This window comes from Petromyzon marinus, chromosome 60 (assembly GCF_048934315.1).
Source record: "Petromyzon marinus isolate PM22_M1 ecotype Great Lakes invasive population chromosome 60, UKy_Petmar_22M1.pri1.0, whole genome shotgun sequence".
NCBI classification, from domain to species: domain Eukaryota; kingdom Metazoa; phylum Chordata; class Hyperoartia; order Petromyzontiformes; family Petromyzontidae; genus Petromyzon; species Petromyzon marinus.
In genome coordinates, this window is record NC_133726.1 from 6,313,235 (window position 1) to 6,332,276 (window position 19,042).

Genomic DNA, 19,042 nt, shown 5'->3' on the forward strand with positions numbered 1-19,042 from the left:
ATTCCCCACTGCACCCTCTGGTAGCTGCTTTTCATGAACTCGAGGTTAAAAAGTTTGTTTAGCGATCTCTCCTCTGGGAGTCTTGATCGACAGGATGCGACCACCCCTCCCCACCTCATCCAGTAGCTCGCGTCCCCGACAACGCTTTTTAGTCAGCCCATTGTTGAATTAGAGCCTACCCACATTGTGCGGCTTGTGGGGGTTCTTCGACCACGATTTCACCAAGCTGTTGCGTGCGAGTTGGTGATGATCGGGCACATAGACGTTGAGGCATGGTATAGCACAACAATGAATTTCGCTCCGCTGCCAACTGCTGTGCGAGTGCGCGTGCGCGCAGTGGCAGGTGTTTTTCCTAATAGTGATAAAATACAGCACAGATGGGTGAATAATCAATCAAAGGACGCATTCACACGCGTAGAAGTCTGTGCGAATATCGATGGTCTCGCATTCACGAATGTACGTCATAGCCGCAACAGCTTCGCCTCTCCAGTTCGCTGCCCCAAGTGCAAGCTTAGCAAGCAAGATCTGTGACATGCACAGCAAGCGACGGATGCGCATCCACCTGGGCGAACAAGTCCGCTCACCTCGCGCGCTGAATATTGGACTTCCCTGGCGCCCCGTGCTCACTCGGATACTATTTCGCGTATATGCACGAGTGATATACTCTACCACGGACCGTTGTCTTGCGTGTCCGTGTACGCCGGACTACGTGGCCCTACACAAGTCCACAGCCACAGAGTTCCGTGCACCGGTTTGGACTAACAAAACGTGTCATTGTTGACTCATCAGTAAAAAAATAGTGTGACGGTGGATCATTACGGTAACATTTTTGAGTAAGCACTCGGGCAAGAATATATATTGTTAGTAATTAGCAATATAATTACTAAGCGCTGCAGGAAGAAGATTTTGGGAGCAAGGGCGCGTACACATGAGCAAGTATGGCAACATCCGCATCTTGAGTAAAGATTAGTAAGTGCAAAACGGAATCGCTCTCGTCCAAACTAAGATGGGCAGTCGTTAAACAGAGCAGGATGAGTAAGCACACGTGAATGAAAGGTAGCGATCAGAAGCGTTTTTGTAAAATCTTATCACGTTTATAGTAGTGTAATAAACACCAGCGGATTCTTCTGAAGGAAAGGATGCCACACTGCCTTCATTTGTATGTTGATGCGCCACAAATTCTCGTACAGCTGAAACATTTATCTGGAAAGTGCAATTCACAATGTAACCAACGAAAACTTCAGAAATATATGCAAATTAGGCATCTGATGTTACGACGTTTAGCCGATAGGCTACAGATTCCAGACAACTGGAAAACCAGGTTTTCACAGCTCATCAGGCATCCGAGTGTTTCTGTTTACATCACTACAATGGTCATGCTTCTGACATACCAAAACAAATCTGTATAATACCCTATAAAAAGTATTGATGTGGCATGCAGTGAGATATGTAATTGAAACTTGCTGGTATATTTTTACACATCCGTGCTTGCGGGGGTAGACTTAGGTTTTAACAATCTCTTGATCGTTAAAACACTCATTCATAAATTTTGCCATTGCCAAAGATCCACTATAGAGCCTTTAACAGACTTTTGGGGCAAGTGCTGTTAGCGAGGGTTGGTGGCCAGCACCATGCCCGGCTGCCTTTGTCTCCCCAGAGATGATGTTTACACACCACACCTGGTACTCATTTGAGGCTGAGTCGACCTAGGGGAGGCCCAAGACTAATTCAGGTAATAAAAAATGGTGTTGGCCGTGAGCGAGAATTGAACTCACGTTGCCGGATGGATAGGCACAGCGCGCTCACCGCTCCACTACCACTCCCCACACAACAATGACAAACAAAGATCCCCCATATGGCCTTTAACAAACTGTTGGGACAAGTGCTGTTAGCGTACACCTATGAAGGCCGACACGGCACATGAGGGGGTGGGTAGCCAGCACCAGTGACGATGTTTACACACTGCACCAGGTACTCATCTCAGGCTGAGTCGATGTAGGGGAGGCCCAGGATCGGTTCAGATAATGGTCGCCAGTGTTGGCCGTGAGCGGGAATCAAACTCGGGTCGCTAGGTTCGTAGCGCAGCACGCTAGCCGCTACACTACCGCTCCCCACATGCACTCTCATGCACGCACATAGCACGATACTCGCCATCCCCACCAACCGCCCTTGTTCACAGCCGACTGTAAACAAATAAAACACCTTAAAGCAGGAGCTTTGTTAAAATTAGTTTCGACAAATAATATTTCAACTTTATTCGGGTATCGGTGCCGGTGCGACCTCATCCCGACTGTTACTGAGGTCCCTCTGCCCTCCTTCCACCCAGTGTTTGTCGACCTCGGAGGAAAAACAGCAAAATTAGACGTGGGAACGCAACACAATGTTGAATCCATAATAGTTTCTTTTTTTTGGATGTTAGATCGAGTAAGTATAAATGTGTCGTTAAACCTGTCACCACCCGACGCTGTCAATTAGTAAGGTTTTGCCACGTATAGAAAACGTGCCAATTTGTTACTAGTTCAGCACACCGGATGTGTGTTGGAGAGTTAAACCCGCGACAACGTTTACAATTTGAGCACCGTGACGCTTCGCCAGTAAATACAACCAGCATCATCGGGCGACAGCCAGATTTGTGGAGGAATCCTCCTGTTTTAGTCTTAAATAGAAAGATAAGTGCGATATTGTCACTTGTGAGCCAATCGGTTGCGAAGGCCAGAGGTGAATGTTACCAATGAGTGCAGCTGTAGTTCTCACGGACTACGACTGCACCGTCACTTTGATGTGCACGGCAACAGTAGCAAACGTGCAACAGGTGGTAGACTATATATTCTTAGTTCTTTCGGCAAAGTCACGTTGAAGGGAAACAACAAAATAATAAAATATATAAAACAATACAAATTCTCACGACGTTTCGACCATAACACAAACGGTCGTCTTCAGGTGTGTTGGTTTGCATAGACTACCCAACGGCAATAGGAGCAGCAGCAGCAATAGCAGCAATAGCAGCAACAGCAGTCCTGTTCATGAATCTTTTATCTAGCATAGCCATGTGCTATGAAGATGGGCCATTGCCCGTAACCCATGCCTATTATTTAAAGTCAGTGCGAGATTGAAGAATGCGAGTTTTTTATTATTATTTGTGGTTGTGCACTACTGTCGATGCAGCACAAGGCAAATATTTTTTTTATGGCATTGCTTAAGGCTTCGTGGCCCATACTGGTTGTTCATTTGCACCAGTGGAAACATGTGCACTGGGGAAGAGAGAAGAGGAGGAGATGTGGTGTGATAGGTGAAATGGAAAGAGTGGGCTGCGGTGGCCCGTAACCAAATCGCCTGGTGTGAATGCGCAATCTCACCAGATCTCAGACGCTGAAGTGGGGGTTAAGCCTAGATAGGGCTTGGTCGGTTGTGGTTGAACGCCGCCGCGCGCACAACAGGTGCCGTAGGCTGCCTGCGGACGACTACATTGTCAGCAGAGGGAAGTGCGGAAAATCAATTGCCGTTCTGCACTGTATTCTGCACCTTCACCATGAAGTAGGGTGCGATCAAATGAGATCCCCAGGACCCACGCAGCACGGAGAGGCCGTCATGCAGCAGAAGATTGATAACAAAAAAAAGTCTATACCAGCTGGTGCAAAAGGGTTGATGCTTGAAGGGTTGTTGAGAGAAGGGGAGGGATAGAAACAAAAATCGTCGGGAAGTCTAATGAGACAGAAGGTGGTATATGCAGGGCATGTCATAAGAGCCGGTGTAATCGTAACAGTGATTCTACAGAGGAAAGAAGGGAAAATGGAACGAGGAAAAATAGATTGATTGGCAGCGTTGACAGGACAGCATTTGTCATGGGCATAACAGTGGCGTTAAGCCTCGGTTGTGCAGAAGTCGCGTGAGATCGTATAAACGTGGGTTTTTTTCATTCTCAAATGACAATAAAAATTAAATTCCTTCATGTTGTACAAGACTTCTGGAAGTCGCAGCATTTGTCGAAGCAGACAAGCTCTGGATCGGTTTTGGCTATTGAAGTGTTATTGGCAGTCGTAATCCCCTTCCCATTCAAACTTACTCCTCTTCGTTCCCTGTGGAGCACAAGGCCGCAACAAGCCCACGCAATGCTGGACGGTTCTTTAGAAACTTTCTCTGCTTCACCCCAAGACAGAATGGTGTGTCGCCAGGTGGTCTTCGGCCTGCCCCGCCATCTTTTCCCTTGTGTCAACCGTAGGGCAATTTTCGCTATGGACTCGGGTTCCATTCTCAGTACATTTTCCAGCCACCCGAGTCTTCTCTCTGTTATGTCCCGCGTTATGCATCTTGAATTTGTCTTGATGTACAGGTCCCGGTTTGAAATCTTGTTTGACCAGAAGATGTGACAGATTTTCCTCAGGCGGTTGTTGTGCATGGTAGATAGGGAGTTCATGTCTATCTTGGTGGTTGTACAACTTTTACTCTGGTACAGTAACACTGATTTTATATTGCTGTTGTATATTCTTACCTTTGTCTTTAAACTGTATTGGCCAGACTTCCAGATGTTTCTCAGTTGGAAGGTGTCTCTTACCTTGTTTAGCCTGGATTTGATGTATTTTGAGGTGAAGTTTTCTTTGTTGATTTCAGCGCCAAGGTATGTTAAACTATCAACCTGTTCTAGTGGTTTTCCCTTGGTTGTTGTATTTGTTGTTGTTGTTGTTGCTGTGTTGATTTTAATCTCTTGGGTCTTTTATACATTTATCTGCAGGCCTAGTTGGTCAGCAAGCTGGCTCAACCGAGTTGTTTTCTCCTGCATATGGGTTTGTTTAGAAGAGAGCAGAGCTATGTCATCTGCAAAATCACAATGTTTTCGCACTGAGAAGGGGATCACACTGGCTTCCCATTGGGAAGTCTCTTGTGTTGCATCTCATAACCCAGTCAATGGCAAACTGGAAGATAATTGGTGAAAGAATGCATCCTAGGCGTGTACCCCTGACGGGACGGGGAACCAGTCTGAGGTAAATTTCGATTTAAAGCTTTTGTGACTGCAGGGATTCATATTCTTGGTTCTTTTGGTAAAGTTATGTAGAAGTGAAATAATAAAATATTTAAAATCAAACAATTAAATTATCTCGACGTTTCGATTGTAACACAAGCAATCATAATCAGGTGTGAAAACCACAGCAAGAATTTTTTTTTTTAAAAGTGGCGGTTTTTGCAATCGAAACGTGAGAATTGTATTGTTTTATCTTTATTATTTTATTATTTCCCTTATACGTGACTTTACCGAAAGAACCAAGAATATCAGTCTGAGGTAGTGATGTTGACCAGGATGGCACATTCAAATTCTTCATATAAGCTCTTGATCAGCTCCATGAGTTTGTGGGATGCCATATGTCGGCAGGATCTTCCAATGACTGTCTCTGTGTATGCTATCAAAAGCTTTCTTAAAGTCGATGAAATTGGGGTATAGTAGTGGGGCTTTCCATTCCAGGCACTGTTCTATGATATTGCGTAGAGTGAATTATGTGGTCCATGCAGCCTCTCTCGCTTTTCTAAAACCAGCTTGGCTCTCTCCGCATGGTCTGGTCAAGGGCACTGTTAATCCCGTTGAACAGGATTTTGCAGAAGACCTTGCGAGGAAGCGAATGGAGTGTAATTCCTTGCCAGTTGTGGCAGTTTGCAAGATCGCCCTTTTTGGGAAGTCTCACAATTATGCCTTTTGTCCAGTCCTTGGAAATGCTATTACTCTCCCATATGCGTTGGAACAGGTCTGTAAGTGCATTAGCGGCGGTGTCTGAATCAGCTTTGAGCATCTCGGCATGGATGGTGTCAATGCCTCTGGAGCCTTTCCTGATTTCATTGTGGATATGGCCTTGCTGACCTCTTCTTTGGTTAAGGGGGTCTAAATTCATCTGGAGTGGTGGGCCATATATAACATCTTGGAATTGAGAAGTTGGTTTTGAGGTCTGTTCAAGACTGTGTTAAAATGCTCAACCCATCTTTCTGCCTGGGCTTTCTCAGCGGTGATGGTCGTGCCTTCCTTGTCTTGGAACTGGTGGAGTTTTACTTCTTGTTCCCAAAAGTTGTTTTGTGATTTTATAGACTGCTCCTTTCCACTACAGCCGCTCCCTCCCCAGCGAGTTTAGCTTTACTTTCAAGGTAAGCTCTTTTATCGGCTCTTGCTTTCTTTTTGAATACTTTGTCCAATTATTTGTATACAATTTTGCTCTTTTCCTTTAACAGAGCAGGTTCAGTGTTGAGCAGGTTTCCTTTTGCCTTAGATCTTTCTTAGATTGCATTCCAGGTGGAGTTAGTCAACCATGGCTTTGATTGAGTTTTTCATTTTGTAGTCTAGAATATTCTCGCTTGCCTCTTTGTAGGCTTTCTTGATGTCCGATTGATCCTCCACTAGGTTTTCTTCTGTGGTGTTTAAATCTTGAAGTGCTTTTAACCGGTTCCCAAGTTCTAGCTTGAACTTCTGTTTTAGTGCCGGGTTTTTGAGTCTTTCGATGTCCAATCTCTTTCGTCTTGATTTTTGGTCTTGTGTTTTCTTCAGCTTAAGTCTGATCCTTGCGATGATGAGATGGTGGTCACTGTAACATCTGCCCCCCCCTATGTGCTCTCGTATCAAAAAGTGAATGTGATAAATTAGATTTTTATCTCTTCCATTCGGAGATGTCCATGTTAACTTGTGTATGTTTTTATATGGAAAATACTCCCTCCAATCACCAGGCCGTTGACGGAGCGGAAGTCTTTCGGCGTTTTCATTTATTTCTCCATTTCCGTGTTTGCCCATGCTCTTGTTTGCGGTTTGAGTTGTCATTCCCCACATTGGCATTTTGGTCTCCAGTAATAAGTAGCATGTCATTTTGTGGTGTCCGGGAGAGCAGTGTTATCAAGGCTTTATTCTTCTGTGTCATTTGTTGGTGCATAGCACTGAATGATTTTTAGTTTGCAGAATTTAGAGTTGAAGCGTGCTGATTCCCATTCTATGAGTGATTTTTCGTGGTTCTTGGACATGACAATAACCACTTCCTGTTTGTCGTCCTTTCTGCCAGAGTGAATGATGTTATATGCTTCTGATGAAATTATCCTACCTGATCCAGTCCAGCGACACTCGCTCACCCTTAAGAGGTCAATTTGGTAGCGTATCATCTCCTGGACAACATGGGCCGTCTTGGACGTCTGGTATATAGAACGTACTTTCCAGGCTCCAACCTCGATGTTGTGCTTTGGATCCTGAAGGCCCCTTTTCACCTTTCCAATGTCCCTATGAGGGCTTTGATTGAAGAGGGTCATCCTGCCAGTTCTGTGGCTAGGTGCCCCCTGGTGGTCCGGTATTCAATGTGTTCTTTTTCAAGTTTCCATAACAATTCTGGTTTTTCCAGTGTGGTTGTTAGCCCCACACCCAACCCCCAGCCTCGAGGACCAGGGGTTGTCCATGTCGTCTGTCCTCTACCCTTTGACTTGTCCGGCATGGTTGGAACTGTTGGGAGCCTAAGGCTCCCACCGGCTTTGCTCTCTGGGTCATGGAGACACAACAAGCTTCTCTACCACGACAAGGCGAAAACCCATGGGAGAAGTTTCCCAATCTAAGAAGTCTGCAATTTGCAGGGCTGGGTCCCGTTCACGACCGCACTCTACGATAGCTGGCGCCAAACTGTGCCGCACGTCATTCCCGCATGGCGTTTTATGTCCGATTACGTTCCGATTGACGTACGTGTACGTCGGGTCAAACGACTGCAGCTGGGTTGCCTGGTGTAGTTGGCACGAGTAGTTCATGGTCACAAACGCGGAACATGTCGGTGACCACCTATGCAAGTGGTGGTCACCGAAAAATCTCGTTTATTTTCAGTACGGCAAGATCGTATACCATTTATGAGGTTAGGGATGGGGTTGAGTGACCGTTTAATGTAAAATCTTATCCCAACGAAGAATGTATTCTAATCTCTGTCGAGCAGCATATCCTTTAATGGTAGAGAAGTTCCCACAGCAGCGGTTATTGAAGAACTAGCCTCTGATAACCCCACAAGTGACCGCTGGTACACATAGTAAGTAGGTATCAGAATTTTCCCAGCCGCTCTGCCCGAATTTTCATTGCATGACGGTCAACCGAAATTTGTAATTCTCAGAGCTGAAATTTTGCAATATCAAATGGTAACTGAGCTGAGACCATCGACTGACTGTCGTGGTAAACCTGGTTCAATCGCAGGTGGGTCGGATGCCTGCGAATCAAACCCAGGATCTCAGCGATGCCAGCTGAATGCTCTGACCTTTGAGCCACCCAGCCACCTTGCACAATAGGGCTCTTAGGTTCTGAATAACGCATGGGAGCGTGCGATGGTGACACGTCACGCGAGGCTAGGGAGGCGGCCCAGCGTTGCCCCCTCCGGCGTGACCTCTGTGAGCCACCCGGCCACCTCATTGCAGTGCTGTGCTGTTCGAGCTGCAGTATTGTCGCACGACAGCATTCCAGCACAGCGCATGCCCATCCGCGTTCATCGCAGTGTTCTGACCGGAACCATCGCTCTGATGGGAAAGCAGCACGCTTGCTGGATTTAGTCCCAAGCGTGACGGGGGATGCCCCAGTGGTTTTACGTTTATTATTACTACTACACTGAAAGGCCTGTATATAACATGGCTCATTACACCGCTGATTCGGATATACCGCGGGTCAAATCATGTGCCCCGAAAATGACGTACAATGGATGGTAGAAAGATAAATACAAATTAACATAATTTATTCATCATGCAGATCAGTGCTTCGCAACTGGTGTGCCGCCACATGGGCCAAGTCCCAGCTGTTCAGTGGCCGATCCAGCCACGACCCCCCGCCTCCCACCCTCCCCTTCCCATTGATCGCGGTGCATTACGTCAGCCTCCACCTCCAGCCCTCTCAACTTTAACGGTCGCCGTACGCGCAGTCGGACAAACGGAGACCCACACGCAGACGCCGAGACACACGCGTGCATTTTCCTTCATAACGGCGAGTGTTATGTCCCACGACACCTGCGCGTTATGTTGGCCTAGTACTGTATTGCTACGCTTTGTTTACACGGAAGAATCCCTCCCGCTAAGCCGGGGTGTATAACGGCACACGGTCACAGCCGCGATGCGCCGGGTCGGCCGTCACTTGAAACGCGTTTTACTTTGAGCAACTCGGTGCAACTTGGCACAGCGTTGGCGTAGAGTGACAGAGTTGCCCTAAGTTGCTTGGAAAAAGTGCGTTTGAGCAATTATTAGTTCACAGGGAGCACGACAACCTCGGGGTAGTCATGCAACCTCCGTATTCCGTTTGGAAGTTGCCCATCCCAGTTGCCCGCGAGTGGGGAGTAGCGATCAGATTTGTCCTGATTTAGGCAGCATTTCTCTTGGTTACAATCATAAAATGGTGGCAGAAACTATCGCCGGTGATAATTTCTGGCAGCGATTTACCCCCACGGTTGCCCTGGTGTGTGTCACAGCCTTTTAAGTGAGCCAGCGGCACGGCATGGAAATGAGGCTTCGGGTTGCTGTGTGGCTGTGAGAGAGGCGGCGTTTGGCTGATTGTGATGCCGCGTGCGTCTTGACATCGGTGAAACCGACCCCTGCGACCCGCAGTGCCGCATCTGCGCCGCTGTTTTCATTTTAATTCGTGTGATTTGCTTGCCCCGCGTGGGCGGCGGCTGCTAATCCACACTGAGCATGCCCTAAGTGCAGCCCTCTTTGGTATGGAGATTGTTATAATCTAGTTCTCACACCCACCACAGCAAAAGTTCCCAGGTGTACCAATCATCAGGCTTGTGCGTCGCCTAAACAGCTGTTCGAATTAAAATAGGATAGATTGGTGAAGGCATTTCGCCGGGTTCATGGTTCAACGCGCTAACCACTTGCGCTGTTCGAATCGAGGCACGGTGGTGGTTGGTGCACTGCGCGCTATTCTGATTTGAAATAAATCGCACCATTGTTTCAATTACCGCACCAGGGCGTGGATCGAAACCGGCACCCTCCGGGTTTGTTGCAAGCCCGCCGCGCCGGCCATTGCACCGCGGCAGCGCACCGCCGCGGTGCCCTCGTACGTTCGGTGACTCTGCTCGCGATTGCATTAACTCGGCGTGTTTCCGCCGCGTCTCCCGTTGCATCGCTGCAGGTGCTGCTGGAGCAAGCGGGACGATGGAAGGTCACGGAGAACGCCCTGGAGCTGATGGACGTGTACGAGTCGGCCATCGCGAGCCTGGCAACTGCGCGGCCCCTCCTCTCCTCCGCGTGCGAGAACGTGGACCTGCTGCTGGGACGGCTCGCGCTGTGAGTACATTGACCGTGCTTTAGTCTTTTTCTTAACTAGAAGTAAAAGATAAACTTTTTGTATTTTACCAGTTAAGGCCTACTGAGCTGTTTAGCCCCGTTTCAGAAGCGACCTGGCTATCACAAATGATTGCTCGATGAAGTGGCTTATCGTGTGGAAATTTAGAGCAGTGGAATACTTGATTCTAAATGTGGAGAGACCCGGAGAACAATCCACACGACCACGGGGAGAGAGAGAGAGACATACAAGCTCCAAATTTAGAACAGGCGTTAGGGTCAGGATCGAACCCACGACCTGTATAGCAGGCGAGGCAGATAAAATCTCACCCCTCCTACCCCCCCACCCTTTACCTGGGCAACTCCTCTACCCCCCCTATTATCAGAATCAGAATATTTATCTCGGAGGAATCCAACAAACAATACAAAAGCACAACAGGAGTGCAAAGTACAAGAAAGGTAAACACGATATTGAGATGTTTGTCATTCTGCTTCAAACTTGAAAACAAAAACAGAGTACACGAATGAGCAAAATGTGAAAATTATTTTTTTCATCTTTCCAAAAATCCAAGTTTACCTTTTTTGGCAACAGTCGTACCTGACCTGGATAGTGGGAAAACAAGGCGAACTGGGAGAGTGGACCGGTCTCAAGTTTCAAGTTTATTTTGTTGAATAATTTGAGAACTCAAAAGAGACCAGGAGTCGCATTTGCAAGGGTGACCTGGGGCTGCTTGGTTATGACTGCTCACTATATAGTCACCTACTGATGGGTGACTGATTTACAATATGTTTAATATCATTGTTATTTGAATAATAAAAAAATAAATCATTATCCTACTATTATTCAAAGCTGTTTTAAGATGCCTACCTGAATACAACACGCTCCTTACTAAGGTATCCCATATTGTACATACACCAATTTCCAATTCTCACTGACGACAGCCTCCTCCTGAATAACGTCCCCCTGACCCATCGCGCACCCTCCTTACTAAAGTATCCCTTAATACAATGAAACACACAGACACGCCTGGACTTGTTCGACATTTCAAGATGCGCAGGATATCAATACTGTTCTTATGTTTGTGATTATTGATAACGCGATGAAACCGAAATGTAGGGCAGGAGTGCCAACACAGCTGAGCCAACACTCGGCCACAGGCTGTAGTGTACAGTGTCGACGCTGTCTGTGCGCATGCTCGTGCTCCACCTTCAAAGTGCACCTAGCCTGGAACAAGTACAGTGGCGACATCACTGCTACTCGGTGGCGAACGCCGGTTGTTATTGTGCGTGCATTCCTCGGCTGTTCTCCAGAACCGTTGGCCGTTTCTGGCATTTCTCCCACAATGCAGTTGCTAATTACTTCTGCAGCAAAAGCAGCAATCTTATCTTTATTTTTCTCCATTTCTTCTTGTGTACCTGCGACAGCGTTAACACACGGCAAACCATAAACGCTTCTTCATTTTGCTTCTTTAGATGGTAAACTATCTTATAGTTGCATGGTAAAAATTATTCCTTACCCTCGGTCTTGCAGGGATATGGGTGATAAACAGACAAAAATATAAGCACGTGGATAACAGAAATATTTTTTACATGTTCACTTTCGGTTTCTCCACCAAAACATACATTAAAATAACTTTGTTGTCCAGCTGACTTTGGGCATGCCGGAGCAGTATATTAGAGTGCAATTTGTCATAGGTACGTATGTAGAACTTCTTTCGCACCGTACGTAGTAGCTAACCGTGCTAATCAGAGGTGGAGGCGAAATATGTTCACACATTAGCATCGGTGATGAACTTAACTCGACGCAACAGTGTGCTTCTAATGTTAAGCACAGAAGCGTGTAAGTCAAATCCATAACCCTACAAGAGCGTCGTTCTGTTTGCACTTTCTGTGGGCTGTTGAAACATCCCAGGAATCCTGCAGTTTCCTCTTTCTTCTTGAAGTTATCCCTTCTGTGTTTCACGCCAGCCAGCTCCACCGGTCTCGACTCCTCCCCTCTCCTGCCGCACATCTTGGGTGTGCTTTCTGAAATATTTAACTTAAAAAAAAGCTGTCATTTTCTTCCTGTGTGCCACTGCTCTGTGTCCCTTTGCTGTTCGACACGAGTTTTACGCTTCGTGAATTGGGGAAAAAATATTTGAAGTTACAGTGCGTCGTTACATCATTTCGGGTGATTGGTCAAAGGCAATTTTTACGTTTTCCCTTCCCTATTAATGAAGCTTTCAGCTCGCGTCGGGCAGCCTGGGACACATGGGCTAGGATAAGAGCTGTTATATTTTTAATGCGTTTCAAACCCACGTTGTAAGCGTTAATGCATTGGCTCTGTCTTGTCTGTAGGGTGGTCTCGAAAAAGTCAATGCAGGGTTGATCAAATTTACATTAAACTTTCGGAGAAAGTTGCGTTGCTATAAGCGACTCATCCTTTACAAAACCGGCCACATTGATCAAAGGGTTACCAAAAACTTTGGTTGTAATTAAATCAGAACTAAAGTATTATAGCCTTGTCTACCAAGGTGGTGATGTATGTCATGCGCTTGGCTTTGCCTCCCGATTATATCGTTACGTGTGACATCATTGCACACCGGCACATATCACGCGTCGTGTGATATAATCTCATCTGCCGCTCGGAAGGGCTGGTCATCACTGCTTATTAAATACTTCTGAGCGCATGTTGGAAAGCATTCCAGGATCCATGCGGGTGCATAGTTTATGTCGTGACATCAACGAGCGACGGCTCACCCCCCGCACGCACGCACGCACGCGCCATGTCCCCTCCTCCGCAGGAGCTGCTTTGAGCTGCTGCTGCACCTACCGGAGTCGGGGGTTCCTGGGGACACGTGGGGGGCCTTCTCTACGTCCGTGAAGGTGAGTCGAGCGACGGTTCCGGACGTGCGCCGTCCAGTCAAGTCGCCCCAAGGGCCTTGCGGATCGGTCAGATCTCTCCTGACTGACACCGACCGAAACCTTGCTTGGAACGCCGTCTGCAATGCGGTGGCGCAAAGGGGGCGTTCGTCGCTTCCGCGTTGCTGAACGTTACGACGCTTGATGAAGTTTGTGCCACCTGAAGCAACGCGGCATTTTAGCAACAGTGTAAATGAGCCACGATGGGTGTAGCCGGTCTGCTACCGCTCTGTGGGCCAGAAATTCCAAGGGGCGGGGGGCGTGGTGGGTGGAACATGTGATGTTCACAGTTGTGTTTGTGTCAGTGTTCATTCCCCCCCCCCCTACTCGTGAATGATCGGGCTGCACGGTGTTACAGAGAGGATCTGCAAATGGAGCTCGGGCTTCCTGGTGGAGTTTATTCAAAACTTATACACGAGGCTGCACGTAAAGAATGTAGTCACACCCCCTCCACTCTGCATTTCACCACTTCACATGCAACTCACAGTGTGGGGAAGACCCTTATCCGGCTGTGAATTTACAAAAGGACTATACATATAATATAAACTATAAACTGAACAATTATCTGTTATCTTACCAGGTAATGCCCATTGAGCTTTATGGCTCTTTTTCAGAATCGACTTGGTCACAAATTATAGTTCAGTAAAGTGGCTTACGTAGAAATTTATAGCATCCATATACTCTAAACGCTTGTTTCCAAATGTAGAGGGAAAACCCTCAGGAACCGGAGAAAGATCCACGCAACCACGAGCAGATCACGCAAACCCCAAATATACAGGCGTCAGGGTTGGGATCGAACTCACGACCTCCTGTATACCAGGGGAGGTAATTAACATCTCGTCACCGCGGTGCACTATACATACATGGTGAGTACCAGTTTCTCCATAGAATAATCACGTAACTTAGCCCATAACGGGGTACTCGCTTTATCATCCCTTCACCTTCCTGTGGCCCGAAGGAGGTCTATATATGTGAGCGAGTCTTTGTTTCCTGGGCTGTGCGCGTTTAACCCCCTCTCGCTCCCCAACTTCTGGAGAAAGCTCTCCAGATAGGTTTTTCGGGGTCGTGCCGCTTGTTGTTGACGGCATGACGTCCCCGACGTTTCGGGCGACGTGTTGGACGGGGGGGGGGGGGGGAGCGTGATTTTATTAGGATTTTTAATTTCCAGAGCCGTGGCCACACTGTAGGGAGGATGTTTTTGGGTTTTTGCTGCATTTTGGCTGTGCAGGCCGCATGGGCTCCTCCGTTTGTGAAGGACTTGGGCGGCTGCAATGGAGATTTTCTCCCCCCCCCCCCCCCCCCAGTTGTTACTGCTATGGAACATAATCCATAGCAGGACGGCTGAATCAAGGATTGAGAGGCTCCTTGCCCGGTCCTGCGCCAAATTAACCATCTGCTGTAAATTACCTCTCTCTCTCCTCTCTCGCCCTCCCGTACCACCCAACCCCCCCCACGCCCATCATGCGCCTCTTAAAAAAAATAAACAGGCCTCTCGTAAACTGTAGCTCTCGTAAACTGTAGCCGGTACTCTGTTTAATAATACACCAGCGAGCGGGGGGCCCATTTCATGACGGATTTCGCTGTGTCCCTTTGGTTTTGAGTGCGAGCGAGGCGTAGTTAATGACATTTATCTCCGTTTTCTTAAAAAAAAATATCCAACCGTGCTAATCGCACCTCCGATTAGCACGGTTGGCTACGTACGTTACGAAAGAAGTTCATGCATACAGTGGCAGTCAAAATGGAGTCCGTTTATTTGCCTAAAGTCTTATTTCCTTTGATTTACGTGGTGTTTTTTTTATTGTGTGTGCTTACGACGGCTGTTGCTGGCCTGGCTGTTGCTGGCCGGTCATCGGGCCAGGCACACGCAGGCAGCACGCACTCAAGACACACATTCCCCGGGCTTTAAACACAACGGAGGATGCACTTCAACGGCGTGCGGGAGGAACTGTAATGAGAGAGGGCTTGTGCGAGGTGGGGGGGTGTCGGTTAGGAGGGCAGCTCTTTTGACATTTATGGCACGGGGGGGGGGGGACAAACACACACGGACCTCTCGAAATCCATGGCGGGAACGCGTAGGGCTAAGCCGGCCCGGGTTTTGCGTTGAGCCTGCGCCGGGTGTGGCGAGCAGATGGAATGCATCGTCGCTAGGCAACTGCCAATCGTTGGCGAGGCCGCGTCAGCTGCAGTCGGGGCGAGCGTGCGCCGTAAATCCTGGAGCGGAGCGGCGAGTCCAGCGAGCTGATAAGACTCGGTTATTATGTGGCCTTGGACACGATCGCGAAATCCGTCGTTCCGTCTTAAACGTAACTGACGTTTTAACATCGCGCGCCTGCTCCGCCGTCGTGCTTATAATTGCACGAGCCCGCTGCCTGGCATTGACGTTGAGAATAATAAAAAAAGAGCCCTTACACCATATTCGTTTTTTAACCGGCAGCGCGTGAATCTAAATTGGGTACATTTATTGTTTCTAGCTGCGTTAATGTCGCCATTCACAGTGCATATGCTGAATTTAAATAGCTGTCTCTCGCGGGCAGCTGCGGCTGGGGTTGCGGGAGCAGGCTGCAATCGATCCTGAATGAAGGAAGAAACAAACAGTTCCCCATAAGGACCGCGCTTGGCTGAGAAAGGATTTAAATTAAATTCTGTACGGGGCAGCCGGGGCATCCCTCGGGGGGGCTCCACAAAGCCCACGCAGGGCACCGAACCAACATTGGTGAGGTCCCGGGTTCGAGCCCTGGTGCCGGTTGCCCGTTTAAGAGGGATTAACCCCCCCTTGTTAGGGTACTGAGGGTTCTGCATTCGATCTCTGGGGGTACCGTGCATCTTGGTGGTTTTATAATGGCCTGTCAGGGCACTGAGCCAGCACTGGAGAGCTCTGGGTTTGAGCGCGGTGGCTGGGGGTCGATCGGTGGGCTCACAATGGCACTAAGGCACAAAGTCAGCAACCAAGGGGGTTGTGAGTTCAAGCCCTGGTGTTGTGTTGTGGGTGTCTTTGTGGGTTCACAATGGCCGTGTTGGGGTCACAGCACCGGCAACTTGAGACCCCCCCGGGTACTGGGCCTGGTTGTCTCTTGGGAATTGAATGACCGGGTTGGAATATTTGGCCTCAGCATGGAAGGAGCTGGGTTCAATCTCTGGTATTTAATGGGATCTCGGGCTTCATAACATTCTATGTCTTTAAATTAATTCAATTCCTCAATCGGTTATTCTCCATTGTAAAAAAATGTATTATTTCCATTTAGTCTCATTTGTATACTTTTGTTTTCTCGATCAGTTTAAATGCAACTAGCTTAACACGTAGGCTTTCGCGACCAACATTATCCATAAGTTTGTTTTTGGCGTTGGATCGCGTAAATATAAATGTATTGTTAAATCCGCCACCACCCGACACAGCCAATCAGTAAGGTTTGTCATGTAAACAAAACGTGCCAATTCGTTACTAGTTCAGCACACACCGGTTTGTTGGAGACGAAATCCACAACATTTACAATTCGAGTACCTGTACGTGTAGTTACGCGATCTAACCCACAAAACCCTCTTATTAATGCAACTTTCACACAGTTTACATAAAGATTTTTATGATTATTACAGTACACAAGTGTTATGAGTTCCAGCTCAAAATCTCGTCTGTGTGTGATGAGACTGTCCGAGGTCTGTGAATAGGTTTACCTTTACCTCCGTGGAATGATTTAGAGCAGCGGGGGATGTTCATGATGTCTCTCGACAACTGGAACTAGCCTATTGGGTGGGGGGGGTAATGGATTTGTCTAATCGCAGTGTTTGGCATTGCCGTTCTCAGGCAGCAGTATGAAGCTCGCATGCTTTCAAGGTTCTTGTGCTTTCTGTTTTGCTCTTTGTGGTCGAGACATGTACGCTTGGGATCAGTGGGGGAAACGACTGAGCTTCCTTGTTTACATACAGGGTCTCGTCACAGAATCCTCATATGCCAATACGATGACTGTCCCAACAGTTAATTGAATTTCCAGGTGGTAGAGGGGAATTTGTTTATTCTCCTCTCATCACCCCCATTTGTATGTGCACAATATGCAGTGCACCCCTTTAGGATCACAGAACGGTAAACTGAATGTGCAAGGTTGACCAAGTACATTGAAACCTTGGATTGCAAGTAACTTGGTCTGCGAGTATTTTGCAAGACGAGCAAATTTTTTAAAGAAATAATAATTTGATAAAACGAGCGATGTCTTGCAATACGAGCAAGTACGTACAGTATACGCTTTGTCTGCCGAGCGTCACTTGATCACAACTGAGCCAATGGTTCTTCTCTATCTCTCGCTGCGGGATTTTGGGTAATCGTCTCCCATGCTCGGTCTCAGTCGGCGTGCCTCACTCGTATAGTCAACATCCGTGCGAGCGTATACTGTTTACTACAGTATACTGTTGTGACCACGTGTGTGTGCGTAAAGCATTTTTTATTTTGTGTCCAAGTGTAGTGACTGTTCTTTAGTAACTGTACTGCAAGTGAAAGTCGTCCTACACAATAACCCTCCTCCTCTCCTCTCTCTCGTCTCCCTCACGCCAGCCACGATTAAATGTAATTTATACATTTGATTACTTTATATTAAATTTAAATAATAAAAATATAAAAAGGTATTTTGTATTAATCAATTTTATATGAATACAGTATTTTTGGGTTGTGGAACGAATCATCTGAGTTTCCATTATTTCTTATGGGGAAATTCGCTTTGATATACGAGTGCTTTGGATTACGAGCACGTTTCCGAAACGAATTATGTTCGCAATCCAAGGTTTCACTGTATATAAAGAGGTACTTGCAGTGACATCACAGCGATACACTCCGCCGCTCCTGACGCGTTTTTTTGACTCGGCCATCGAACAAAGATGGTCACCGCATCGCGCGCTTTAAGATTTGCTTCTGCGGCCGTCTGGAAAGCTCTTCCAATATTAGGAAGCCACTGGAACTACGTTCTTTTAAAATATTCCTGATTGAAAACTAATTTCTTTAGAACTGCTTTTTGTGTTTAGTTTGTTGTCCTTCCTCCGCGCCACTGATTATCACGGTTGACTTCGTACGGTGCGAAATAAGTTAAACATACATGCATTGAAAACCTGAATGTGAAATTGTAGTTGTTGCTCTGCATCTACATCGGCCATACGAAATAAGAAGTGACAGACGTGACTGAGCATGCAAAAAATTGCAAACAGTGTTGAACCGCAGTGCTGCTGAGATGCTGTTCATGATGGATACTCGTTATCTGTGGGCCGTTTCGGTGTGGCCAGCCTCATTTGCCTGCAGTCTGTATGAAGTGACGTCTCGGACCGTATGTGGCCTGTGGCCCCGAAGGTTCCAACGCCCCCCCCCCCCCCGGCTCAAACAGTCGTGGTCAATAGGTGGTCGAGGCCAACGCCGCTGGTGCAACAGCGACTCGCCAACGGCTGATGCAGCCAGACCGTGCAGCTGTTGCACAAGCAGACACCTGCTGCTGTCGCCAATATCTGCCATAAGTTAAAGTTGTGGAACCTATCCGGTTCCTCTGGGCTGTAGGTGTTTTGACTGTCGGTGTCGCCATTCATTGGACGATGTTGGTATTGCAGAAGCAATTCTCCATGCTATAGTGGTTTTTAACCCGGGGTGCACGCAACCCCTGGGGGGTGCGAGATGCCTTTTTTGGGGGTGCGAGACATGCCACGTATTTTCGTAGTTAAATAATCGAAAATACAAATTAATCACGGGTACAACTACTGTGTTGAATCAAACCCTATGTGTTTATAAAAATTATACATATTTTAACGAATGACAACCAAAGGGGTGCATGCTACAGTAAAGGTTAAGAACCATGGTATTGAGGTAAATTGTTCTTGTTGATGTCCAGGGCTCCCACATGTATTTCTCGCTAATTGGCTTTAAAACAATCTC

General features: G+C 47.3%; 1 protein-coding gene across 3 annotated transcripts in view; it reads left to right on the top strand.

Annotated features, from left to right (window-relative positions):
- The window catches only part of LOC116955512 (uncharacterized), a 54,248-nt gene that overhangs the window by 21,910 nt on the left and 13,296 nt on the right, over positions 1-19,042 (top strand). For all 3 annotated transcript variants that reach the window (XM_076053313.1, XM_076053314.1, XM_076053315.1), the window contains exons 2-3: positions 10,094-10,248; positions 13,029-13,110. In XM_076053313.1, coding sequence (XP_075909428.1) covers positions 10,094-10,248; positions 13,029-13,110 — 237 coding nt within the window. The remainder of the gene's footprint in view (positions 1-10,093; positions 10,249-13,028; positions 13,111-19,042) is intronic.